A 27,873-nucleotide genomic window follows, 5' to 3' on the forward strand; every position below is an offset into this window, starting at 1 on the left:
TCCCACCTCCTGGCTTCGTTCACTGCTGCCCCGTACCTCCTGGCCAGGAGCCTGGCGGTACCCGGACACCGGCAGCCTCGCGCTTGGGACGCGCTGGCCTTCCAGCACCAAAGCCCCAGCTACCTCCTGGCCGGCAGGTTTGAGGAGGAGCGTGTTTCTCTGTTGGCTACCTTTTTTTGCCTGGTGAGGCTAAAGCACCGGCCGTGTCTCGGTCCAGTCCGAGTACCGGGTCAATTAAATGCGGAATTGGCAAAATCTCGAGTTAAACGAAACGAATAAAGCCCATGATCTGAAATACTGGACTCCTCTGTGGTGAATGAGGCGTTTAAATCGGCGCTCAGACGCCGGTAGATTTTCCCGGGGTGGCAGCGGGCAGCTGGAACCAGACACACAGCCCCGCCCCGGGCGGACGAACTGAACGGGCCACGGGCCCGGCGTTCGGGGGGAAGCCGGGCCGTAACCAAGCCGGGACCCCCCGTCCGCTGACACCGGTGCTCTGCGGCACGCCGCCGCCCGCCTCTTCCTCCCCACGTGACGGCGCCGGGCCGGGAGAGGGAGGGGGAGGGGCTGGCGGCCTCCGCCGCGCTCGGCGACTACAGCTCCCGGCAGGCCCCGCGCCCCGCCCGGGGGCCCGAAGGCGGGCGCCTCCCCTCCCCCTTCCCAAACGGCCGCCGGGCTCACGTGACCGCCGGGCGGCCAACCGGGTTTGAAGCTGGGTTTTTTTATCCGCCCCTTCCCCCTCCCCGCGGCGCTTCTGCGATCAGATCGATCTAAGATGGCGACGGTGGAACCGGTGAGTGTTTCATTCCCTTCTCCCGCCCGCCTCTCTCTCTCCCCCCAGCCCCTCTCCTTCCTCGCCCTCCCGCCGCCGTCGCCGCCTCCCCCGGCTGCGGCGGGCGCCCGGCCGGGCGGCAGGCGGATGGGCGGCGGGGCGAGGCCGGCGAGGAGCGCACGCAGGCAGGCAGGCAGGGGGACGGAGCGGGGGGAGGGGGAGCGGGAGGCGCCGGCCTGCGCGGGGGGGGTGGAAGAGGGGGTAGGCGGCGGCCCGAGGGCCGCGCCGCCACCGCCGCCCGCCACACGGCCGCGGGGGGCGCCGGGCCGGGCCGGGTCGGGCCGGCGGCGATCCCGGGCGGGCGGGAGCGAGGCCTGCGGGCCGGCGGCGCCGGCTGCCGCCGCGGCGCCCATTGTGCCGCGCCCCGCCCGCGGCCCCCGCCGCCCCCGCGGCGCTGCGGCGGGGTGAGGGGGGGAAGGAGGGGACGACGACGGAGCGGGGCCGCCGGGGCCGGAAGGCGCGGCGGCGAGGAGGGAGCAGCGGCCCTGGGCGGCGGCGAGAGGCGGCCCGGCCGCCTGGCGGGCGGCTGCTCGGCGCATGTGGCGCGGTGGGGGTGGCCATGTTGCTTTCCGCCCGGAGAGGCCGGGTGGGTTAGACTCGCCGGTCGGTCGCCGAGGGGGGCGGCTCTTCGTGGCCGGCCGGCGAGCGCCCTCCCGGCCGCCGGGGAGCGGCGAAGGTCTCGTCTGACGGCAGGCAAGGAGCCTGCGGGGAGAGGGGCCTGGCGAGTGGGAGGCTTGCGGGGTCGCTTCCCGGAGGTGCGGATCTGTAAGGGAGGAGGTGCGCTGCCCGGCAGTTTGGCGGCTGAAGCGAGAAAACGGTGCGACGGGTAAGACTCGAGGCGTGTTGCAAACGAAATTGGCTTTTTCCGGTTATGTCACCTTCCCGGATCAAAAGGATGTCTCTACTCGAGCTTTTTCGTCGTTTTCAGGGTAATTAAGTACTTTTTTTTTTTTCTTTTTCTAGGTACTAAGTTATGTTTGTGATATTATGCTCTATTTTATAAGCCTCGTCCCAGCCTGCACTTCCATGGAGAACTGAAGCAGCTGGAAGTGGGCCAAGTATAGTTGTTATTCTAATCCCGCATGCTTGTGTATCATGAGGAGTGGACAGCAGAAGACTGTGTATTAGGGTTTCAAGGAAATGAGAAAATTAAGGAGGGCTAGTTTATTGCTGCTGCTTGCCAACTGTGAGTAAGTAGCCAGTGCATACTTTGGAGAGGCTTTGTAATGGTTAGACAAAAAATATTTAAGTCTGAAAATCACTTTGCTGTGTTTAAATAAATATTAATTTTACCCTTTTGTGTAAGGGACATTGATTGTCCTCTTACGGTTTTCTTCCATGAACAAAAAAAAAAACCCACCTCACCTTTACTGACAAGGAAGAGATTGAAATCGGTCAGCATTTATAAATTGCATGACTATCAGTTCTGAACAAGAAGAATGTCAGTGGTTAAGGCAGTGAGCTGGACCACCAGCAGCACCATTTCCGTGTTCTCCAGCCACAGTGTTAAACACTTGTTTTCCCATCCAAAAGCTGATCTTTCTGAGCTGTAGCCCACATATCTGAAGATGAGAGCTTCCTGTCAGCTCAGTGTTTTGTGATGACCGTGGAGTTTAGCAGGGGTTGTGATACATAATCTGTAATACTGATGGCCATTGGAAATTGGAATTACTCTAAAGGCATGGGTGCTGGCATAAGCCTGTCTCTGCACCATTCTCTCCATTGTTCTTACATAAGCCTGAGGTTGTATGTTGAGCTAGATCTGGGGCCTAATTTAGACAAAAATAAACAATTGATTTTGCCGTGCCATTTGCCAGCAAGATTGGTTTCCCAGATCCAGTTCACCATGCAGTGACAAAACAGTTGTGCTGAGCCAGTAAAAGTGGACGATAGGGCAACACTTAAACAGTTTAAGTAAGGCTGTTGTTGGATGTTCTGCCGTAGTCGAAGTCTGCTCAGGAAAACAAATATCAGCTTTTCAAATTTATATAAATAACACAATTTTTGCTTATTGTTCTTTTAGGTGGCTCACACTTCTCCTACCAAAGCTTAAAGTTAGACTTTCATAGTGACTGAGGTCATAGATGCTTAATGTTGTAGAAATACTACGTGCTTTTCAATTAAACAATTTAATTGTATGTGTGGTTAGGGATTGGCTTACTTCTTGATCACAGGGAAGCCTTTCTGTTGCTGGCCTTCAAAATTTGGACCTGGGTTTGTAGAGTCATCATCTGCGATGCTTCCCTAGTATGAAAATGTGTCTCAGGAAATGCAAAACATGACTGACTGTGTCTTTTTTTTTTTAAATGTAGGTTCCTACTAAAATCAGTGATGTGTCTACTACTTCCATGCTGTCAAATATAACATGCATTTTAAGTCTTGTTAAGAGGCCAGAAAAAATGTTTGAAACTGTAGGAATATTGAAACTTGAGTGTGGGGTACTGTAGAGAGTCCCATGGAAGTTGCTAAGAAAAGCAAGATTATTCTAAGTAAATATAGACCTGTTGCACAGCGGTTTACTTCCCTACTGCAGGAAAAACTTAAACCTCTGCAACATGGACAGGTTAAAACTCTTGGTTATTCTTGTGCTATCCAGATTGTTTCTCTTTCAAGACTGTTCTAGATTAATTTGTGAGAATATGCAGAAGTGTGTCCTGTTAGAGTGTGCTCACGTTTTAGCCTTTGAGGATTAAATGTGAGCAGATAACACTGTACAAAAGTCCACAAAGTCAACAACAAAACCAATAGTAAGGCTTTAGTAAACAGTAGTTTACCAAAGGTGACTTTAAAATGTAGCCACACAAAGCCTGTAACTTTTAGGTGCGTATAAATCGTGTGGAAGTAACTTACATGTGAGCATCTGATCCCTCATCATTTAAATTGGAAATGGGCATTGTGGTTCTTCTATTTATTTGTTGCTTCATGACAGTTACTGTTACACTTGCGCAAATGCAGTTCTTGTGAATTTAACTCTGCATTTTAAGATACATGGGTGAAACTTCACTTGCGTATAATGTGAAAAATGCTTGTTTAAACAGCTAATCATCAGTAGGTAGGACTCTAAACTTTCTTTAAATGAAACAGTATTATTTCAAAGGGTTACAAACATAGTGGTGTAGGGTCTTGAAATTCTGGAAAGTTCAAAACAGCTCCTAAAATTCAAGGTAGGCTGAAAGGTATTTCTTTTGTGTTACTGACAGGCAGTTAACATGTAAATTCAGTGCAGGCCATGTTCAACTTTGGACTTAACTCTTATTACTAGGTATTTCTGTCGTAATATAGTCAGTGACCTGCTATGGTTGAAATGAGTATAGTATTCAGCTGTAGTATTGTGTACACAGTTGCTTGCTCTTTGCATTTTTCTGAAATGATACATGATAAATGTATCTTGCATGCTGTTTAGTAATTGAGAATGTCCATCATAAACTTTTGAATTGTAAATTACATTTCTGACTGAATACAAAGCTTCCTCAGAGAGGAGGAGGATGTTGGACAACTTGTAAATTTTTGAGATAAACATTTTTCTGAAAGCAATTTTAAAAAATTACATTTCACACTGTAAAAAATCTCAAGCTTATTTCGAGGTAGTGCATTAAAATAGCATATGAGACTGAGTTGTGTTTTATTTACTGATACTACCCACAGGTGTGGAGGTATGTGGGAAATTTTGATGAGAAATTGTGACCCTTCTGGCAGCTTTGTAAAGATCAGTGTGAATTTTGAGGGGATAGAGGGGAGAATCAAATGAGGGATGCTGGTAGAGAGCCTGCATTGTGAAAGAGAAATGAAGGGTTTAGAAGTGAATTAATGTGACTTTTTCCTCAAATTTGTCTTTCACTTGAAATATTCTAAAGTCAAGGTTAGGTATAAGTTTAGAGACTATTTTAACATAGAAACTTAAAGCAGTCACTCATTTCTTAAAGTCCTAAAACCTATTCCTCTTTAAAATGTTCATGTTATGAAGGTACTAAGTGTGTGATCCACACATCTAAGTGTGCTGTGTAATACAAGTGTTCCGTTAGCTGCCTGAAAGTGGCAGTTGTCCTTGATTCTTACATAGTGAATGTAAGGCAGAAAAAATTTAACTGTTTAAAAGACTTTTTTTCCTAAGTGTGCAAAGCAGTTGTTTAAACAAATAAACTTTTAAATTGTGGTCAGTTTTTCTCATGTTCAGTGCTGTTTATCAAAGTAGCTCGTGTACATCACATGCTTCACAATAATCAGGCATACCAGTAGTATGTCCAGTACTTTATCTTTTTGGTTGAAGACTGACTTCTTGAGCATCCGTACATTATACAACTTTTTTTTTTAATTCTCTTCTGAAGATTGAATGTGTCTCAATTTTTCAGCTGGTGTAAAATACTATGTTTGGCTGTATGAGTGGCTCAGTATACCTGCAGTAATTTGCAGTGCTTTTGTGTTTATTGTGTAGAAGTGTGCGGGGAGATCAGAGATGTTTTGTTCCTCCAGTCATCTGAACTGTTCTCCTCAGCAGTTTTGGGAAGTTTTTGTTTTCTTGTCAGAATGCCTTAGAACTAACAATGTTAGATGTGGAAAGTCATCGTATCCCATGGGTAGGTTTCATGTTCCAGTAGCGAAGGAGGCAGCAGAATGCAGACTGGGGTGAGAAGTGCTAGTGCAAGGGCAGCCTGCTTAGGCAGCTAGAAAAAAACCCACAAAGATAGTGCAGTATTTTGATATACCTTGTAACTTGTTTGCTAATTGTAGTCATAAGGTTGCAAGTTAAATGTTGAAAATCTGAAGGGTACTTTCAAGTAACCCATTTTTCAAAAGTCAAAAGGGCTGTAAATATTCTTTGCATCTTTTAAAACCTGAGATTCTATTTCCTAAAAGAACAGTGTGCCTGTCTGACCCTGGAGGAAGTGTGTGACTCTTCTACTTCAGTCTTTTGTTCCTGTACATGTTTTGCATTTCTATTCTAATTTGGTGGGATGTCACTCAGTTAAAATTATGTCCCATGTTTGTGTTCTAATAGTGAATACCTTTCTAAAAATCTGTGGTGTTCTAAGTAATAATGCATGCAGTGAGGATAGCTGCTCTGCATTAGGCCTTGTTATGTCATGCCTAGAAAATTTTTCTGTCCTGGTGTCTGGAAAGCTATTTAACACTGTTTAATTGGTAACAGGTGGCTCTTGGTACTTCTCTTCCAGTTGATATTACCCATACTATGTATGATTTTTACCTCTGTATATTCATTCCTCAGAGTTGCATATCAGATCATCACTTGGTTTGTTTTCTTACAGCACATAATACTTGCTTGTGGGTGGGCTCAAATCCTTTTTTTGTCCAGAATATTTTTAAATAAATAGCTCTTGATTTTTGTGCCTTGTGAATTGCTACCCTAACTGTAGTGTAGTAGCAGTTATCTGCAAGAAGCATAAGGACCAGCAGATAGTTGACATGCTTTTTCCTTAGACATCTGATAACTGGGACATGCAGTTTTCTCATTTTGTTGGAAACCCTAGAAAAGAAGGTAGAAACTCTCAAAAATGAACTTATTTTGGTTTAATGCAAGAAAACTTTGGAAGCCTCTTCCACTAATTAATTCTTTTTACTTTCACCAAAAAAGCACGACAGTGCTACATTACATCCTTTTGGGACGTAAATGTTGTGTTCTCTCAACTGGAGTTCCTAAACAACTTCTGTAGACAATTAGAGGACATGGATGTGGCCTGGGCAGCACCTGACAGCACTCTGTGAAACCTAGTCAAGCTAGTTGTTCTCTTCAATAGTCAAACCTGATTAAGCAGTTTTTACTGTAAGTGGTATTTGTTTCCTGTCCTGGTGACATACACACCTTCCTTTGATATGTTGGTCATTATGTGCTGTGGAGAAAGAATAAATAACGCTAATTAAATCTGCAAGTGTCAGAATCCAAGTAACGTGCAGATATGCACAGTCATTAAATGCTGAGTAGGCAATTGTTTTGTGGACTTCTGCAAGCTGATTCCTACATCAAAAAACACGTGTGTACTGAATAAATGTCACTTTTAATTATGTGCTGTCTTGTGTATGAGGAGTAGGATTGGCCATGTGAAGCTTTCCAGTTTATCTGGTAATACTACCCTTTTTTTATTACATCTATTTTAAAAGCAGCAAACCCAGTGGTGGCTTTGTTTAATAGTAGACACAAAGTCAATTTTAGGTTAAAGAATGCATTGGTTATGAGCAATAGTAAATTATTACAAAGGATTTTAAATTTAGTAGTCTAGAAACTGCTGGTGGAGACAGTCTAACTTTGCAATTGTTACACTATTAACTTAGCAAGATTTCAAGATGTGAATTGGTAAAATGTGGATGAATTGGTAAAATGTGGATGATATAACTTTAATTCATGTTGTATTTACAGGAACTTTTAAAACCTGCGTGCTTGTGCTTTGGGGTAGAATTTCAGTAGCTGGAAAGAGGTTGGATACAAGAAATGGACTTTGAATGGCAATTAGTGAACTTACATACTTTGTATTTGACTAATAATGAAGAGTGCTTTGGTATACAAATACTTTAGCTTGGTGGTCAGAATAGTGAGATAAAGGTAAGATGAAAGGAAATGGGAGCTGATATGATTAACCAGCCAAAAATGAAAATGGCCTTTTTCTGTTTTCCCTGATGGCAGTGGGAAATAAAAGGCAGTGAAAAGAAGCTCCTTTAGGCTTCTGTCTGAGACCAGCCAGGAAACTGTTTTGTGGTAATAAGCTCTGCTTCCAACTTTACACCTTTTTCCAGGTTTATTCTGGTGTGTACAGCTGTACCCATCCTTGATGGGCAGCCTGGTACTGGGCGAAAAAAAAAAAAATCTGTCTGGGTTAGTTTTTGAGGGGAGTGGCATAACCCTGGGTCAAGATCATAGCTGGGCCTTGGAGGTGAGTTGTCATGTACTACTGTTTTGGGCAGGAGCTTGAAATAATGGTTAGTCTGAGTTTCATTAATGCTAGGTAGCTTTCAAAATATCTTAAGGGACTTGTTACTGTGGTGACTTAACTAAAATGTTTGTGCTGAGTCAGATGTCTTCCATTTGTCCAGAAATGGATTGTCACGTAGTTATGTGAAGGGTGGCCATTGGTATACTGGGCAGGTATTGAGACTCATTGCATTTTATTTTTCTGAATGGTCTGGAGGTGCTGCCTTAATCCTTCCTGATGTTGTCTTGTATTAGAAGTTATGAAATGGCATAGCCCTGCATGTGCTCAATAGTTTTGTAATGATTCTTCCAGTTTGTGTAGTTACAATACTTCTGGAAGACTGACCGGGGAGACTTTAGGATTAGCTCTCTGTATATTGAAAGCTATTTGCTGAGCAAATGTGAATGAGATACTCAAATGAAATTATTTTTGGAAGATACTCTGCATTTGTCAAGAGTGAGTCTATTGGATGTAAAAATCTTTAGTGTAATAGCATTTGTAAATCAATTGTAAATACTAGATGTCATAACTGCAGAGCATTGTGAATGAAAGCAAGTTTTATCACAAAACATAGTGCTTAGTTTAATTCCAAAATATCAGCAAGATTTTTCTTGTATGCTCATTGTATTTGCACATGTAATATTTCTAACTCTTCTAGTTAGAAGTCCCTGAAGGAGGGCAACACTTAAGTTGTAGTTGTCTGTACTTGGCTTTTTGTAGTATAATAGAAATGATAACTTGGAGGAGGAAATATTGAAATGCTTCTTTAATGTATTTTACAGCCTCTGTGCATTGACCATCTTAATTTGTTCTGTGGGGTTCTTGAATGTGACTAAAGGGAAAGGTGTGTATTTGATACCATCAACTTAAAAATAAATGGGGCTAACATTAGAAATTTTATTCTAGATAGAATTTGAAGTACTTAATAGGTTTTTTGAAGATCTGTTTAGCTTTCTATAGTATTACACTGAAGGAGATTTGACAGATTGTTCAACACTGCTTCTGTGGGTTTGTCAGTAATGTTCCACATTAGGGAATCTTCAGAAAGCATTTACTTCTATTAAGAGGCAGGAAACTGTACTAACTTCCCCTTGTACTGTGTAAATCAAACCAGTAGCCTAGTTGTCACTGCCCCTTTGCATTTCAGTTCTTTTCCCTGTGAACGTGGGAGCATATGAAAGCATTCTTAAACGTGATGTAAATTAGCTTTAGAACTGAGGGGTGTTTTTTTTCTAGGTGAGCTGTTAAACTAAAGCATACTTAATTATTTTCAGGCATAAAGATGTAACTTCTCTGAAGTAAAACATAGCATCATGCTTGATAATGCTAAATATTTTGATAATGAAAAGAAAATCCCCATTAAGACGGATCTTTAGGTGTTATCAGAAGAGTTTGCCAGCTGGGACTTAACAGTTAAACAGTGTTTCTGTTACCACTTCAGATCCATTGCACTTTTCAGCAGCTTTAGTGATGATAAACTGAGTAACATGGAAGAGTGAAGTAAACTGTTCCATTAATTAGATTACTTACTGTTACTTAATCCACCCCTACATTGCTTTGTTCTCTGAAGACCACAAAGTTTAATTTAAGTACTACTTTTGTATTGCTGCATTAGGAATGTCTAGAGTCTTTGGGTCTGCTGTAGTTAGTATTTGTTTATATTACTGAAGTGCTTTTTCTTTCACAGGGTCAGTTGTACAGGCATTTTTGTGTTAGCTGTAGGGAATGAGCTATAGTCCTCGTTCCTTGTCTCTAATATTCTAGCATGGATTGCAGATTAGGGAGAGATGGTGGTAACTGGCGGGGACACTTGGCCTCACAATGAAGCTTTGTGTTGCCTGGTTTGAAGGAATGGCATTAGAATTTCAAACCTGACACAGTGGCTTCTAGAACTGAATGACAAGCTTGAGGGGGCTTGGATGCAAAGGGAATATATTATTTTACTACTGAATATATTATTTCACTGCTTTGTGTTAAGTATATTTGACATCTGTAGCACTGTCTCTAGAGATTTGAAAAAATAATACTTGGAATCGGTCTAATCTGTGGTAAATGTGTAATTACATTTATTTGAGTTTGAAACTTGAGAACGGGTATGTGTTTAAATTCTGCTGTTTGGTGCCTGAAGCTTTGTTAGTAGTAATGTTGCAAATAAGAAGATAACTACTTACTGGTTTGGTTTCTAGCTGCTTGTAATAGCTGATTTTGGACCTGAGAATTGTAGGCATGTGTCCTACTTGTAGTAACAGATTTTTCTAAATAAACAGGGCCTGTACATCTGTTTCCAATGATGCTTTGTCAGAAACTGATAAGTTTTCCGTCTGAAATTATTATTCTGGAAATTAGTTTTTTAGACATGCATATTCTAGAGAACATAGCATGTTTTGTATTTCTGAACTCTCGGAACTGTTTCAAAATAAGACAAGTATGTTAAGTAAACCATTCTGGAAACAAATGACATGGGAAGCAAATCACTGAACAGCAGAATGTGAATTCCTGCAGTTAGTATTTCTTGTAGGACCCGTTCAGAGGTTGAAGAATGAAGGGATGCAGCTTGTGCTTCCATGATGTGATTTGGGCCCCTAGTCCAAGATGAATTAGAGGAACTCTTAGCTTCAACCTTCTTAAAGTTACTTCAGAGAACTAAATTACTTCAATAAAAATTGAGAAGGAACGTATTAATAACTCCTTTCTTCAAACAGGAAACCACTCCCAACCCTCAGCCTTCAGAAGAGGAGAAAACCGAGCCAGCACCTAGTCAGGAGGTTGCCAGCCCTGAACAGTATATTAAGCATCCACTACAGAACAGGTAAACAGTACAGAAGCATGATTGTGACTTTACCAAAGGTGGAAGAATGCCTGTGGCTTTACAGCTCTCTTGTTTACCTGATGTTTTCTGGCAGCATTTTGAGAGTTCTCTTTTTTTGAAGATTTTTGCAGTGAGGTTGCAGAGGAAATAGAATCTGATCCTGTTGTAATTTTGAGCCTTTTCATATAGGATTGTTACAGAAGCTGAAAATCTCTACAGATTTTCATAATGCAGCCAGGTAATTGGAAAGAGCATGTCTTTGCTTTTAGTTGGAGGCAAGCAGAGCTTTTGTTGCTTTTGTCTGGTGTATTTTAAGAGACACTGAGATGAAGTTGCTGCCAAGCGGAACTGGAAAACCTTCCATTCTGCCTTGTACTTTGGGCAATTAAGGTGCCAGTGGCAAAGACTTATTTCTTATCAGAGTCTTACTTCTTCATACCTTACCATTTTTTTTCCTCCTGTTTGGAACTGAAAGTAGTAGAAGCTGTGCTAATCAGCCAAAGAGCTTACTAGACTTGGTCATATGAGTGGTTGGTGTCTACAGTAATACTGTTTTCATTATGTGTAGGAAGCACAGCAGAAGAAACCCTGTAAAGTGCAAATGCACACATTTGTGCCAATGTCACTAAAAAAAAAAACTGTAGGGCACTTAAATTTTTTTGTTTAACAAGAAAAACATGGAGCAGTAGTTAAAAGTATAGTTAAGAAAAGTTACTGAAAAATCAAAGCCCTCTTACTAAATTCTGTCTTCAGTGTGCAAAACCAGGTATGTCTTTAAAAGCTACTGCTCAGGTTTTTACTGAGCTATACAGACAATGAGGACTTTAACAAGAAGCTTTGTACTTGAAAACCTCAACTTGAACTACCTTTCTGCAGTACAGGTATTATAAGCTTATAGGTTGAATTCCTTTAAATGTGCACAAAAGTTACTCCAGCAGCATACTTGTACTTCAAAAAGAGCAGTTAGGAAGTCATTTTCTCCAAGTAAGCTGAAGAGCTGATGTGGAATGCTCAGTACTTGATGTTGGTAGGTAGATGCTGCCCCAAAGGAATCCTTTTACCAAGTGGCACCTTACTGTTTTTCTAAGTTTTGAGCAAGTGTGGAAGACCACTCTGCACTGTAGTGGTATGCTGTGTGCATCCTGCTTTCCCTTGTCTTTCTCTCAACTTCTTCTGTCCTTCCTCTTTTTCCTTTAAACTCTTTGATTAAATTGGTGCTGACACTCCTTTACAAGTGGTAGTGGGGCTATTACTAGAAAATAGTAAACTTCTAAAATGAGGTTTGAAATGTTGGGTAAGGTCTCAAAACAATAGATTGACACCTGGTGAGTTAGAGTACTCTGATGTGAGGAGATAAATCTACTCTAGTGCTAACCTGAGTGATTTCAACACTACTGAAACTATCAGAATTAAAAATAAGCCTGTTTGGTTAAATGCCTCATCAGGTATCCTGTTCCAGCATTTTAAATGATGCTTTTTAGATCCAGAAAGAACATTTTTGTGTGAAAGGTTCTATTTATATTATGTGTTGAGATTTTTACTCAGTGGAGATGATGAAGAAAATTGGATGGAAAATTTGTCATTTAGTCTTGTCTTTATATATGCAGATTTAAAAACTTGAAACAAAGTTGGTGGGGTTTTGTTTAAAATTGTTGCCGTTAGTAAGCTTAATGCAGCTTCCCTTTTAAAATTTATGCTCTCCTAGTATGTGAGTGCTTGGGGAACTTTCATGTCACGTATAGCTTTGGAGTGATATAATTAGCTTTTGTAACCTTTACAAGGAAATTACTGGAAAGGGAGCTGTGCTCCTAGTTTGAATAGTTGGTGGTGGTTTAGACTGTAATCAGTTATTTGCAGTAGGGGATTGCAGTTTAGCTGGGGCAGCAAGCAGAAACATCTGAGGCTTAGAGGTTAAGAGTCTTAGAAATGTTCCAAAACTATTTAAAATATTTACCTAAATGGGTTCATCAAGTCTGCCATGATTGTTGTGATGAGAACACAAATATTGTTGATCTGCAAAGAGTTATATTTGAGAACTAAGTTTCTCATGTAGCTTATTGATGAAAACTGACTTCCATGCTGATCTTAAGGCTTGCAATTAGTTTGGATATAACAATACAAATAATGAATTATATTTTTAATATACTTTAATTTCTATATGATATTATTTTACTTTGTTTTCCTTTAGATGGGCACTCTGGTTTTTTAAAAATGACAAGAGCAAAACTTGGCAAGCAAATCTTCGTCTTATCTCAAAGTTTGATACTGTTGAAGATTTTTGGGCGTAAGTAAAGATTCTTCAGTCTGTGTAATAATCCTGGCATATGTTGGAAAAGCTTATGCCAAAGTCAAAAAACCATAAAGTACTCTAACTGCAAATTTGGGGTGTAATATGAAAGGTTTGCAAAATTGAAGGCGAGGTCTAACCAATTCTTCAGAATGTAGTAGAATGTAACCTTTGAAGAAAATGTGATTGGAGAAGTTCTTCATACTTTAAATGCAATTTTTCTTGCTGTTAACACTGCAACACTGCTTATATTCATATGTACATGACATACATGTAGAAAACTGTATTTGTGCAGTAGCTATCTCATAGTAACATGAATTTATAAATTCTTGTAGCCAACTGATTGTCACTTCCTTGGCCCCAAATTTTGCTAGCTGATTAAATTCTCAGACAGCTTCAAATGTGCAAGAGTGCCTGAATCTGGAGCATGGTACTTGGGAGATTGATGCAGATTAATGGCATCCCTGAAAGAAGTTTGTTAGAAGCTACAGAAGAAACTACCTTCATTGTAAATTGAAGGGCTGCAAAAGCAGTTAGACTGAAATAGCAATGACAAAGCCTTTGAAGGTAGGCCTGTGCTTTCTGAACACTTGCTTCAGTCAAATTCAGGTGGCTTACTTGGAAGATTTTGCCTGCCATAATGATGAAATACAGAGAAAATTCAAGTGGCATGAAAGTGAGGGTGAAAAAAAACCGCATTATGTATTTGATCTTTCTTAGTGTTTCATGCTACATTGAGTGGTAGGGTTCTTAAGGTTTTTGTTGCATAACTTCTTTTGGATGTGGTCAGTGAAGGAGAGATGGTGTCTTTAGTGGAATATTAAGATCCATCAGTGACCCATTAGCACTGACAGGGAAGAAATAAAGATACTGAAAATGTTGAACAAGTGTATATCAGTGCAGTTGTCAGAGGGAGGGGAATAGGATTCTGTGCTTGTAACCACCTTTCCCGTTCCTACTGTGGGGGTGACTAACGGTTTAGTGAACAGTAGTTTGCAGTCTTGGGGTGTGTGATGGGTGGCTAAATTGTTTGAAGCTCACTATTAAAAGTTTTTTAAGGGTAAGTTTTTTGAGCTCCTATAACCAAGATAGTCTGCGTAATTAAAAGAAGTGCTTGATCTAGATGTCTGCAGTGAAGGTATAAAATAAGTCCCAAGCAATTGAGAAGTTATTCCTCCATTGTGGTCAGAGTGGGAAATAGGTGTGTTGTTCTAGGGAGAAAATATTGTTAAGGTAAACTTAAAGGAGGGAAGCTGGTAAATCTGTAACTGGCTTTGTAAACTCCTATGCCTGATTTCTAATTGTTAGAACATTGCAGTAATTCATTTCCTTTTTGGTGCTGGACCATGCCTGAATGTTAGTTGGTCTTGGACTGCAGGTTACTGTGATATGTGCAGGTCTTTTTCTGAAGTCTGACCTTAACAGTACAGGAAAAAAAAGCGTCTATCCTCTTGCTAGAGGAGGAGACAGTATGTACTGCTTTGATTTTTTTTTTCTCTGAATTGCATAGTTGTAAATTAATTCAGAGTATATATTTTATATTTTGCTGTTTCAATCATCTGTTCTTGCCTTTTGAGTCCTTATTTCAATTTGAATTATCAGGCCTACAGCCTTCAGAGTATTGTATTAAATAGCAAAGTCGAATCTAAAACCTTTCTCTGCAGAGAGAGTAGCCTTATAAATATAAACGATTATCCTTATTCCATGTATGCATATGTACAGAATACACATGCACACAGAACTTGTTGTCATGAAAGTTGAGTGAGTTATATTTCTAATAACTTTGTTAGAAATAGGTTTAAAAGAAGCATTGGTATAGGAACCCAGCAAGTGTTCATAAACCAGTTTCCATTCTGCTGCTTTAAGCCCAGAACATTTTAAAGCTAATGCTTTTATACTGCTGAAAAAAACTTAAATAGGGTTGCTTCTGAAATAACTTTAATGCTTTTTCATTTTTGTATGTTGTTTGGTTATATGTCTTAAATTCTTCAAGAATTTTGTACCTTAAAATAATGCTTAGTTTTTAATCCTACTTTTTTCCCTCCAATAGTTTATACAACCATATCCAGCTCTCTAGTAATTTAATGCCTGGTTGTGACTACTCGCTCTTTAAGGTATGCTTGCTAACCTTTTTTTCTTCAGTTATGGATGTTGATGGATGGTTTCCTGACTAAGCAAGACACTGTCCTAATATTTCACTTCAGATATTTAGGAGCATAATTGGGAATGTTCTAAAGGTGTTAATTTTTTTAGGAAGTCCCAGACACATGCCCTTTGAAAATCAGGCTGTCACTAGTTCTGAAAATGCAAGTACTTGCTTTAACACCCTTCACAGACAGTGTTTTAATGTTACTATGTTTGTTTTTGTTCTATGTTTGAGATGTTTGTGCAAATAATTCTCAATTTTTATAATATGAAAGACTTTCCAGCTCTGTCACTTGGTGTGACATGAAATGAGTTAAAATGTCCAGGTTCTGTGGGAGGCTACAATGTTCTCTAGTATTCTTTATGAGCACTACTAGCCAGATGCACAGTGTTCTTACAATTATTTTTTATACCACCAGTTAAATGCTGTATTACTTATGTATAAAATCGAAGATTGTACCCAACACTGACACTTAAAGGATGCTGAGGAAGTGTTCAAACTAGCAAAAAGGAAATGCTGATGAGAAAGTGTACATGAGATCCTGCCTTGGCTGGAGTGGAGATCAGAACTGGAGCTCTAAATTAAATTCTAACCTCTCTGAAGTACTTCTAACATACAGCTTCCTTTCTGGATTCAAATACCTAAATAATCCCCTAACTACTGGTGCCTGGTTTCTCCTTTGCTTATAAAACATAGCTACTGGCTGGGACTCCTCAGTAGACTGTGGATGTAGTTTGTAAACCCCAGCAGCCTGAGGTGGTGATGCTTGGGTTTGGGAAGGTAACGATATTTTAGGTGACTGAGAAACCTTACTAGTAAACTTTTAAGAAGCTGTACGCCCTTCAGAGGTTAGGATATCTATGGATCATGCTTGTATTTTTTGCATGAATCCTAAATTTGTGTTTTGTGTATCTATTCTGTGTTTGCCTATTACCAATCAGCAATAATTTAAGTATTTACATGCATGGAACAGGTACAGAATTGGCAACTGTTGCAGGCGTCTGAGCAATCTCTTGCTGTTGTCCTTCAATTGTGACCTCCTAAGAGTGCCTCTTAAAGGTGATGAAGTAGTTTGAGCTCTGCAGCTGCCAGTGAGGGTGTTAAATTTAACGTGAGCTGACACCACTCCATCTTGCATGTTGAACACTTAATTAGTTTTCAGCCAAAGTTCTGTAGTCTGACTCTTAATAGACAGGTTTTTTAACTGAATTTCTCTGTCTAGACAGTTACCTGGTTTTTTTAAATGACTGACTTTTCTGAAGGGCTATGTAGCTGGTGGATATGGGAGTGGCAGCTGGCCGCTTTCCTGGATCAGCGCATCCGGAGTAATTTAGTTCAGCGTAGGGCCATTGGTAAAGCATGAATCAGAATGCAACTTGCTTCTAAATGGTGTGTTGATTTTTGTGGCCCTGAAGATGGAAACCCTCTTATTCTCACCTTGTGTGTGCAGGAAGTCACTGAGATAGGCTGCCAAGGGTGTCTGTTTCAGTAAAGTAATCTTTATGCATAAGTGAAGCACTTGGCCAATGTTGCACTGAGTCAAGACTTAAAATAAGGAGTCCAGAATGTAGCTGCTAATTTTATTTCATTTCATACAGGGCAAAGTGGGTGGTTGACTTTGCCTCTTCCCACAGTTTTTTGTATGTAATGTTGTGTAGCCAAGACTTTGGCCTGGGCTGTGATTCTTCTGTAAAAATAAAAATTCATTAGAGAGAGTGCATTTGTTAAGCTGGTTTGGAACTTTGATATTGGTATGAGACACTATTTCTGGACAGGTATGTATCTTAAACTATACACTTTCTTCTTAAGTTGCTATTTCAGTTATCGCTGGCCTCATGGTTATTCTTTAGGAAAAATACAGATCAAGTCTTCACTGTGAGGGTGATGAGGCACTGAAACAGGTTGCACAGAGAGGTTGTGGAAGTGTTCCTGGTCTAGTGGGCAGGGGGGTTGGAACTAGATGATCTTTAAGGTCCCTTCCAACCCAAAATTTTCTATGATTCTGTGAAGTCTGATTTAACTTCTGACTGTCCTTTGCAGGATGGGATTGAACCCATGTGGGAAGATGAAAAAAACAAGCGAGGAGGACGATGGCTAATTACACTAAACAAACAGCAGAGACGAAGTGACCTTGATCGCTTCTGGCTAGAGACAGTAAGCACTATGGCCTTACAAGTTGCAAATGAAGAATCTTGCATTCGTATCTAGTATTTTAACTGGTTTGTTCTTTGTGTGCCACACTAGACTTCTAACTTCCTGGCAGCACAGTGTCCTGTAAGTTTTTCTTGACAGGCTGTATTTGAAACATTTTTCAATAGTGATGCTCAACATAGTTGGATTCTGTTGAATACCTTCTTATAATGGGCAGCAATAGAGATAATTCTACAGGACAGATTAACCTTTTCCTATGGAATGTACAGAATAGCTGTGAAGCTACTGGGAAAATAATACTTTGTCTTGAATGCAACTCCCAAATTTAAGTGCTTAAATGTAACAATTTGTTTTACAAATACTCTTACAAGTGACTAGTTTTCAGGTTTTGGTCTTGCTGAAACAAGGGAGTTTCAGATTTATTTTTGTTCTTTCTATACTTATTTCAGCACTAGGGTAGGCAAGTAATAGCAGTCTTTCCTGTATGTACACTATAAAAATACTTTTTTCCATTGCTTCTATCTCTTTGGAATAGATTTCTTTGGTATATATACTTCTAGAGATTATATGGGTTGCAGTAAACATGTTGTAGAAAAGGATACAATTGTACTGTCTAGCAACTGACTCAGAATAGCCTAAAACAGTCTAGTGTGATCTGGGGTTTAGGGGCATGGATTGCAGACAGTACAATGCAAAGCGATCTTGCCAAATCTCTCTGTGTGAGAGGCAAGAAGTATTGCACCCCTTTGAAAGCAAGAAACGGCTTTCAGGATCAAAGCAGAGGTGTCCAAAATACCAGAGCTATTAGGATCTTTCTAGTCACTGTAGTAGTGATTTGAAGAAAGGATTGTGAGTGTTATACTACTAGGCAATACGACCGCACAAGTAAATTAATGTCTTGCTGTGTGCATTTGGCTTTTCCACCTAAATGCCTGTTTGAGTCCTTCTGATTCTTAATAGCCATTATATATGGATTGGAAACATGTAGATAGTCTTTGCAGACTTAAGACTAGAGGGCTCAGCTTTTTGTTTAGCAGCAAGCAATGGTGCAGAGCCCGAATACCCAGGTGACTGGGATATGCTCTAAAACAACCCTGTCGCTTCTAATTCTAGTAATTATTTGTAACCAACTTTCTCCAATAAAAATCAAAGCCACTTCCTTTATCACTCCCATTTGAAACAAATTTTTATTGTAATCTAATGATCTTTGCTGTTAACTGTAAACTAAACTTCATTTGAGAAGACTTTTTTCCCCTCTTGTGCAGCATTCATGAAGTATGTACTTGACTGTAGTGTTTATTGAGCATGGTAGTCATCTTTGCTTGTGTATGTACTAAGCCTGTTCAATATTTTGAATGTTTGTGTGTGGTTTAAACTTAAACATTTGTGGCTTTCATTACTCAGTGAATGTGTGCAGCCTGCAATTGGGTGTAACACTTAAAGTATGTGTAGTTATACCTGATTTACTCAGTAGCACACTTTGTCCTTTTTATATTTCCTTAATGAAGTCAGCCCTTGCAGCTCTCGAGTACTGAAAGACCTGCTTTGTTCAAAAAATTGCAAATGTTTTGAATTTCCAAATGTTGTAAGTGATTCTGGAAAATTAATGTAATGGCAGTGTATTTAACGTACTGTGCAAGTGAAGTAAACAAGTGTTCATTTGGAGATTAATATTTCAGTGTGCAGAAGAATTTTTAATTCGGCATGGACTAGATTAATCTGTCTTAACCACAAGAAGTTCTCAGTTCTGAATATCTGAAAATTGCTTGTTTTACAAGTTGCAAGTTGAAGACTTTAAATATCACTTTTACAGTTAGCATGTTGTACATGCTTAGGATGTCACCTAAGTCAAAGTGGTGTTCCTGAAGTATACCACCTTTGCCAATTCCCATCTTCATTAAAAATCTGCAGGGGAAGAATCTTGTGTTACTTGTATTGTTGCCCTTGCATTACACACTGTTCAGGATGACTGATTCCCACTTTACAGTCTGTGGGAACTCTGAAGCTTCTGAGTGTGTTGATAGGAAGTAATGCTTCATTAGATAGCACTTTTCATCTAAGTTGCAGTCTGATTTGCCTCTGAATTGATATACTTCAGAATTGAAGTTGGACCTTACATAGCTGACATATTGCCCAAATAGTTCTTCACAGGTTCTTCCTAGATAATGAATGTGAACACTTAAAACTTCAGATTTGTCTACCTGTGTTAAATGTACTTTAGAAAGAAGAATAAATTCCTTTAATTCTTACCTGGTTTTGGATTGGGAGGATGGGGTGGGAGGCAACACCACATAAATGATCAACTGTGCTAGGACTTGCAGCTGTTGGGACAGGAGCAGAGATGGAAAACTCTGAGCTTAAGTTCACTTGTAACATTTGGAACTTCAAGAAGATACTGCAATAAACAGAAAATGATTGCTGTATGGCAAGTGGCTATAAGCAGTAAAATGTAGTATTCAGTCCTTTATGTACACTGAGTGTTTGCCTATGGAGCAGGATTCTGACTTTGAACTGCCACTTTTAATAGTTCATCTTTGTTTTGTAGCTGCTGTGCCTTATTGGGGAGTCGTTTGATGACTACAGTGATGATGTATGTGGTGCTGTTGTTAATGTTAGAACTAAGGGTGATAAAATAGCAATATGGACAACTGAATGTGAAAACAGGGATGCTGTTACGCATATAGGGTAAGTAATGTGATTGGTGTCTTGAATATATGAAGTGTAACAATGCATTTAAAGCCAGCTAACTTGATGGATAATGCACTTCAGGCAAATGTAGGCTGTGCAGAGCTGTATCCCTGGTTTAAGTAACTCAGTGCCAAATTATTTCTGTTATTGTGTAGTTTTTTGTGTGGGCTTAATGTTAGTTACTACTTTGTACTGCCGCACTACCTTTGCTGTAGTTTAGAAATTATGAAGAATTGAACACAAATCTTGGCAAAAGTTTTTTTATTTCACAATGAGGCATTGTAACTAACACCTGTAGATTGTGTAGATTCTCTTGCAACATGCCAGTTTGTAAAGGTGGGTAGTCAGTAACAGAGCATTGGTAAGATTTTTCTTAGGAAAGTGATGCTTACAAATAAGAGAGGAAGGGTGCTGTAAATTTTAAGCTCACAAGAATGTCCTTATATTTGAAAAAAGCTCGACAGTGATGTGCTGTGAAACTCTACAGATGTTTTCCTACCTCTCTGTCTCTAAGTACAAATCAAACAAAATAATGCTGAGTTTCATGGATTACTTATGTGCATGTTATAGTCTTCGTTCCAATCAGCAACAGTAGTCATCTCGGATGATCATGAGTCTGTACTATGGAAAATGCCTGTTGTGCTCTGCTATTTAGCAAGTATTGCTAAAGCTGGTGGATTCCTTATGCGGTAGTATTGATGCTTCAAAACTATTTGCTGTTAATTTCAGTCATTGTAGGCCTCTTCAGCTATGTAAACCAATGAAAATATTTATCTTCCCAGCTTAGCACATCTGTCTTGGGCCAAACTTTAACTGTCAACCATAGTAGCTTGCTCATGTTTTTCACTTATTGGGTGGCTCTCTTGACCCATTTGTCATCTGGGCCTTTAAGAATCTGGTGGGGTCTGCCTTATACTAACAATTTTATTATGCAATCATGTTCAGACTTGAAAGGTAAGTGTTTAATGATAAACAGAACTGTGGTATGCATCTTCTACTAGTAGAGAATAACCTTATATCAAACCTAGTAGGCATCAGAGAGCATTTTTAGAATGGTATTAACATTAATTAAGGAGCTAAGATGTAACTGTAAAAAAGCTAAGATTTTGCAAACTGACTGACACAATGACTAAGGTAAGTTACGCTGACTACCTGCTCTCATGTTGCCATAACTCCAAAGACAATATATCAAGCTTTTATTTAACAGTTGAAATTGGGGTAAGCTATGGTTCTGTAAACTGCTCCATTATGATTAGGGTAGGGTTAAAAAAAAGAAAATTTACGTAGTTTTGTTAATCTGCAGTTGAACAGGCTTGTTCTGTGGTGTAGTCAGAGCTTACAGCCTAGTGCCATTAGTGGCTTGCATCTCACTCTGCTAAGGAGCACTCTGTGTAAGGTGGGTACTGCTGCTGCTTTTTCTTAAGGCATAAGATCCAAGCTGACTTTTCTTAAAGCTGCTGTTGGGTAGCTGCCCCTGACCAGTACCATAATGAATTGAGGGGATGGGGGTCAGCTTTCCATCAGTAGTTAAAGAAAAGACAGCAAGTCTCTGCAACTGAGATGTGTGTGATGATAAAAACTGTTCCGGGGAATTGCTGTTTTGTTTGGTTCAGGTGACTTTATCATCTCAGTAGTTCTGGAATCATGGACCATGACTTCTTCATAGTTCTTTTGTTGCTATATGTGGGAATATAGCTTGCTGATACTAATGATATACTACATGAATGCAGTAGAATCCCTGTGTTATACATTTATGTAGGCCTGTTAATTATTTTTTTGCAAGAGCTTGTCCTATTTTGTATGGTAAGTCATTGTTCATACAGGACTATAAGCTGATTTTTAGATGCAATAAGCTAGAAAAATCCTGTTTCAAGTCCTTTATTCATACCTGAGAAATAGTTGCCTGTTTAGAAACAATTTTTCATGAAGGTGTCAGCAGATCTTAAAAGCAGCTGTCCTGTTACTAATTCCTTCCTAAGGGCTTTGCTTAAACTGTTATTCTGTTTCTTTTCTCCAGGAGAGTATACAAGGAAAGATTAGGACTTCCTCCAAAGATAGTGATTGGTTATCAGTCCCATGCAGACACAGCTACTAAGAGCGGCTCCACCACTAAAAATAGGTTTGTTGTTTAAGAAGACACCTTCTGAGTATTCTTTCATAGGAGACTGCGTCAAGCAATCGAGATTTGGGAGCTGAACCAAAGCCTCTTCAAAAGCAGAGTGGACTACATTTAAATTTGATTTCCATCTAAGTGTTGCTAAGATTTGTGAGAAGTCTCATTCGCCTTTGTCTTGTACTTCTGTGTTCATTTTTTTCTATTTTGGCTGAAGTAACCATTACCAATCAGAATTTTAGTACACTTCACCCCCCGAATCCATAAATGTTTTCCTGGCCCACTCTGTAATAGCTTGGTAGAAACATTACTATTACGAAAAAAAAATTGTTTATCCACAGTATTCTGAAAAGAAGTTGCATTTCTGTACCTGCAGGAAATTACTCTGTTTTACATTTGCATTGTATGCAGTAACATTGCTGGTTTGGAAAAGAGTATGGTGCATACAGTTTTCTAGCAATTTTTTTATACAGCATCATATTTGCTGTAACCTATGCTGATGGCTGCTAGATTAATTTATTTGTTTTCCCTATTTGATAACATTAGTGATATTTTGATTTCAGTTGTTTTCGCTCATGTAACATTTGGTGAAGAATCTGGGAATATGACAAAGGTGGAATAAACATTAATTTTGTGCATTCTTTGGTAATTTTTTGGTTTTTTTGTAACATCAAAGCTTTGCTACAAACTTATGCATTTCAGTCAAATCAGTGATCTGTTTGTGTGATTTCCTAAACATAATTGTGGATTTTTTTTAATGTAACACCATAATTTACATTCCTTACTAGAAATAGTATGTCTGTTTTTGTATCTTATGCTGTATTTTAACACTTTGTATTACTTAGGTTATTTTGCTTTGGTTAAAATGGCTCAAGTAGAAAAGCGGTCCCATTCATATTAAGACAGTGTACAAAACTGTAAATAAAATGTGTACAGTGAATTGTCTTTTAGACAACTAGATTTGTCCTTTTATTTCTCCATCTATACAGCAAGTATTTGTACCTCTTGTGACAAGGCAGTCTCTACTGTGGCTTCTATTGTAGTGTCCTCCGAGAAAGATAAAGTCTGGAGCTATAGTCTGTTGAAACTTTTAATAAATCTATTAGATAGCACCCTAAATCAAAGTGAAATTATATTGATGTGGCTACTGTTTTTTCTTAGTGGTTGGTCTAATTGATCATGGTTTGCATTGTTTCTCTTTTGACTTTGGTTTATACCAACCAAGAAATTCAAGGGTACATAAAAAGCCATCTAGTTTCAGGTAGGAACTACACTAAAAGCGCTTAAGTGAGTAATTCTACTTTAAGTATATAATTCCTGTATGAAGTACAAGTAAAGCACACTAGCACGCGGCTACAAAATAAAAGTATACGAGGATCTAGATAGTCTGCTATTATGTATGTCTTATAATGAAATGAAGCTTTCATTGGCTTGGAAGTTGCTGTGGGAGCTGTAAGTTTGCTTGACTTGCAAGATTGGGGGAAAAATTTGAAGGCCATTGAGTTAACTTCTTGTTTTGAGCACCATGTGAGAGGCTTTTTCTTTCTACTCTTTAACTGGGGAGCATGCAGCAAAATCAATGCTTTATTACTGATTTCTTATTTTTTAGTGTGTGATGCACTTTAAGATCTTGCTGGGGCTATGTAGCCTTTCTTCAGTTAAACTTAAAGGCAGATGCTTATTGAGGTTTTGATCTTTGTGATAACTCCTTAATGCAAGTTTAGTCACTGTGGCAGTGATGCTTCAGTTGAATCAGGCTTTTAAATCTGCCTGATTAAGGCACTGAAGTGTTTCTATGTGCTAAGATAGACTTGAACACTTTCTTGCACATTTTATCAGAAATCTGTCTTAAATAGTGTATCAGACTATACCGAAAAGTACTACAGTAACTTCTGGATTGTTCTTATGTCTGTTTAATAGAAACACTTACAGTAGGCATCTATATCTAATGATACTATGCCTTCAGTATTGGTCATTAACCAGGATAGATGTTGGATGTGGAGAGAGCTATTAGGCTGTTTGTATGCTGGTTTCTGTGGATTCTGGTGTAACTGGTTGCCTGCCCTGATTCTGCAGGTGTGCAAAGCAAGTCTGGTTTGGTTAATAGAGAACCATTCATAGTAGAATATAGCAGTCCCTGCCTGTTTTCCAGCTTACTGCTTCAGCTAATCATCTTTGGAATTAAAGTAAACTTTTTTTGAACTAAATTTCTCTAAACTGTCTGTTCTCTATCATCAGCCTCAAGCTGAGTAGTGTTTATAAAGGCTTTGATATTTCTGAATAAACCAGTAATGCTTGTATGCATGGGAAGGTAAAGATGAATCAGTTTCCTGAGTGGTAACTTTAGATTGTCTAGGTGTATGTAATTTAGGAGGACTGGGGGAAGGCTCACTAAAATGAATGTAATTCAGAAACATAGGTAGTGCTGCCCTTTTGTAAAGAGTGTTGAGATTAACCCGAGTGCTGTTTTGAGAAGTACATAGTATTGGTTTTGTTTAATTTCACTACAAGACTGACTGGAATATTGTTCAGGGTAGCAGCATTTTGTTCATCTAGAAAAGTGATTGATATTTTTTGATACGGTCTCAGGTTTTTGAGCCTGAGCCTATTTAAGCAGCCAACTGACTTGCACTGTAATATGAAACCTTCAAGTAGGTTGATTCGAGGCTCTTCACTGCTCAAATAAGAATTGCTATGTTTCTAGAAGACTTGAGTGAAAATTAAATGGCAGACTTGTTTTATCAAATATGGAACCTATGCCTTTACGTCATTGCTGGAAGAAGCAAGTGACCATGAACCTCGTTTTCTCCAACTTGCAAATCGCTTTGTGCTGCATACTAATGTTCTTCTGATTATAATGGTGTTGTTTCTGCTCTTATGGTATGGGCGAAAGCTGAGAACTCTCCATTCTGTGTATTAATAAAACAGCTACAGGCTCATAAGAGGAAAAAAAAGCAGTAAATGTTTAAATTTAAACATCTAGTTTTGGTATAAAATATTCGGTGTCTTTACTAAATGGGTAGCCATTGTCAATGCGTAATTTTAGTAAGCCTGAGAAGACTAAAGAAAAAAAGTTTGAAGCATCTATTCAGAAGTGGTTTTATATGATATAAAACCAGTAGAGCAAGGAAAGAAAGCAGAAACTTGCTGTGTTCAAAGAGGTGTAAGAATGTGCCAAAATATAGCCTGGGAAGAAGGGGTAACAGATGAGGAATATTTGTGCATTAACAGCTTCTGGGTGTACTGTAAGTCTTGGGCTGTGCAATGCTTTTCACTGTCACTTTCTCTTTGTCCTGCTGCACTGTCATTGTCTTGTGTTTCAGGCTGTCTCTAGCTCAGGAAACTTAATGTTACCCAAATTCTGGGAACTTGGAATAGTAGCTTTTAGCAAAGCTTGGACTGAGCTCAAAACTTCCATCCTACCTAATGGAATATTTCCCGACAGAAATGCTTGGAAAAAAATATTCTGGACTCCATGGGACCCTTACTAAAGCAAAAAAAATTGCACTTCAGCCTAGTGAAGTGACATGGATCTTCCCTTTGATATTTGTGACCTCCCTTGTTTCCAAGAAGCTTTACTTTTGAGTCTGGGCCTGATGGTTTTAAAACTAGATTTTAAGGACATCCTGCACTGAAGTACTAAACCAAATAGTTGAGCTTCATAGTTAAACCCATAGAGCTTTCGGACTGCCTAGCACTTAACTTTTAGATGACTTTGCCCTCTTAAGAGTCAATGGTTTCTGGAATTTTTTTTTTGTGAGTAGGTTTTAGTTAGGTGCTACAATAAAGTTTTTATGCAAAACTTGTGCCTTTTCATATTCGGCAAGAAACAAATGAAAATGACATCACCAGTAAGGAAGTAGTTTATACCTATTTCACTTTGAGACATTTCGTATCTGTCTATCCAAACTACACTTGGTGAGCAGGAGTGCAGAGTGTATTAGCAAGCAGCGTGGAACCAGTCCCAGTCCTGGCTATCGAATACACCTGCTGGACCTCTCCATCATCATTTCAAAGCTCCAGAAGCTGTTAAATCTTGAAGACTTTCCATTTTGATCTCTCTGCAGGACACTTGTCACTGTAGCTGCTTGAACAGACTTTCTGCCTTTTGGCTCTTAAAGTTTTGTACTCCACCAGGATTTGTTTTCAGGTGTCCAGCTCTGGCACTGCAGGAAAGCCTTTAATAAGCATGTAAATTCCTTCCCTGGTGATAAAAACCATGGTCATTTCTGCTCTGGCCTGGTGGCTGCCTGGCACTTTCCCAGAAGACTATGGGATGCCCTGCTAAGCCTTCCTATTTTGAAATAAAGCAAGTTCTGATGTCCAGAGCTAAATGTGAATTGTGGCTGAGCACAGGATGATTGTTACGCTTCCTAGCATTAACTTGTTATTTTGTGTGATGCCTTAAATGTGAAAACATCCTAGCTGAAGTCAGTCTGTTGATATCAGTTTGTGTGCTAACTGAACGTAACTCAGATCTTTTTATTCCCTGCTAGTACTGAGCCTGTGACAAGCTTAGCTGTGAATTTGTGGGGTTTATGACTGTCTGTACTTTTCCCATCTACATTTTTCTAAATCCTGATACTTTTTAAGCCTTATTAAAACATGTTTAATAAAGGGAAAAATTACTCTGAGTCTAGTCACTGCTTTTTTGGTCACTATGATACCATGGAGAATTCCAGGTGTTGCTAAACCCAGATAAAGACTGTGTGACTTCTTTGGTATAATAATCTGCTTATGGGATTTTTACTTTATCTCTTGCCATGTAAGTATGATAATAGTGAAAATGATACTTGAAAGTATGTGTGTGAATATATCATATATAAAGCAAAAATGACTCTTTTCTATTTTTTTCAAAGTAGAAAACTTGTTATTTCTAAAAGGTTTCTTTGGATGACTTTCTGTAATGAATTATTGGATTTTGCTTTACAAGAGGTAGTTTAGATCAATCTTTTTTCCTTATGTTGTGCCTATTAATGTTATCAAGGAATTGGAGCCAACCTCATAGGTAAGGTTTGGCACCCGTTGAAGTAAAGCTAGTTTTTGAGCCTTATCTTCCTCTGTGTACAGGGTAGTTATCCTAGTGCATCTTGCCCTGAGCCGTACAAATACGCAGAAAGTATAATGGGAAATTGGAAGGTACTATATTTCTGTAGCTTGAATGAAAATAAAGCTTCTGAGGAACTGAACGTCTCAGCTTCTTGACTCTGTATGGGATGGAGAGAAATGCAAATCAAAGATAAATGAGTAAGGTACCACTTTGAAATGCGTGTTCACTCTTCAGTTTAGAGTTTGTGTGTAGCTAGGGCTTCTGCAGCTCACCCATAGATCAGCTGTGTTCTAAACAAAACTGATGTCACATGATTCCAAAATACCGCTGACTGCTCTTCCCTTGTTTGCTATAGTTTCCCCAGTCAGAAAGAGTAGTCTAAATATGTTTGTCTAGTGGTACCAGCTAGCAGGAAATTGCAGGTGATCTCCAAACAGGACCTCATCTGTTGCAGTTGTGCCACCCCATTGGTGTTAAACAGCTGGAGACAGTTCCTTGAATTTGCAGGAGGGGTTTTAGTCTGTCTGTGCTACCTATTGCGGGCTTTAAAGCCAGAAAGAAACTTATCTGTAGGTGTGTCATTGCACAGTTGTAGACTTAATACTGGAGATTTTTTGGATGCAAAAGTAGATGTTTGACTCGGCTGCAAACTGATTTCACTACATGGCCTGAGTTCATCTTGTGCTTTTGGAATGGGAGTGTTCCTGCGTGGTGAGGAAATGCTGACTACTGACTCCCAGAGGTGGAGATGCTGCTTCAAAGTTTCCCTGGACCTGGAAAATTCATCCTTGAGTTCATTTCCTAAAGGCAAGGGAGAAATATCTGCAGGTTGCCGTGTGGGGACATATGCCTTCCAGAGTAGTTGGGTAAAAAAATA

General features: G+C 39.5%; 1 protein-coding gene across 1 annotated transcript; it reads left to right on the plus strand.

The window, feature by feature from the left end:
* The first annotated feature begins 648 nt into the window (after positions 1 to 648).
* On the plus strand, positions 649 to 27,135 carry EIF4E (eukaryotic translation initiation factor 4E). The gene is made up of 7 exons (XM_069784000.1): positions 649 to 793; positions 10,455 to 10,561; positions 12,750 to 12,845; positions 14,899 to 14,962; positions 17,035 to 17,148; positions 19,691 to 19,830; positions 21,851 to 27,135. Exons 1-7 carry the CDS (start codon positions 776 to 778, stop codon positions 21,963 to 21,965), a joined length of 654 nt encoding a protein of 217 aa, XP_069640101.1. The 5' UTR covers positions 649 to 775; the 3' UTR covers positions 21,966 to 27,135.
* Positions 27,136 to 27,873: the final 738 nt, after the last annotated feature.

This window comes from Haliaeetus albicilla, chromosome 1 (assembly GCF_947461875.1).
Source record: "Haliaeetus albicilla chromosome 1, bHalAlb1.1, whole genome shotgun sequence".
Classification (NCBI taxonomy): Eukaryota; Metazoa; Chordata; class Aves; order Accipitriformes; family Accipitridae; genus Haliaeetus; species Haliaeetus albicilla.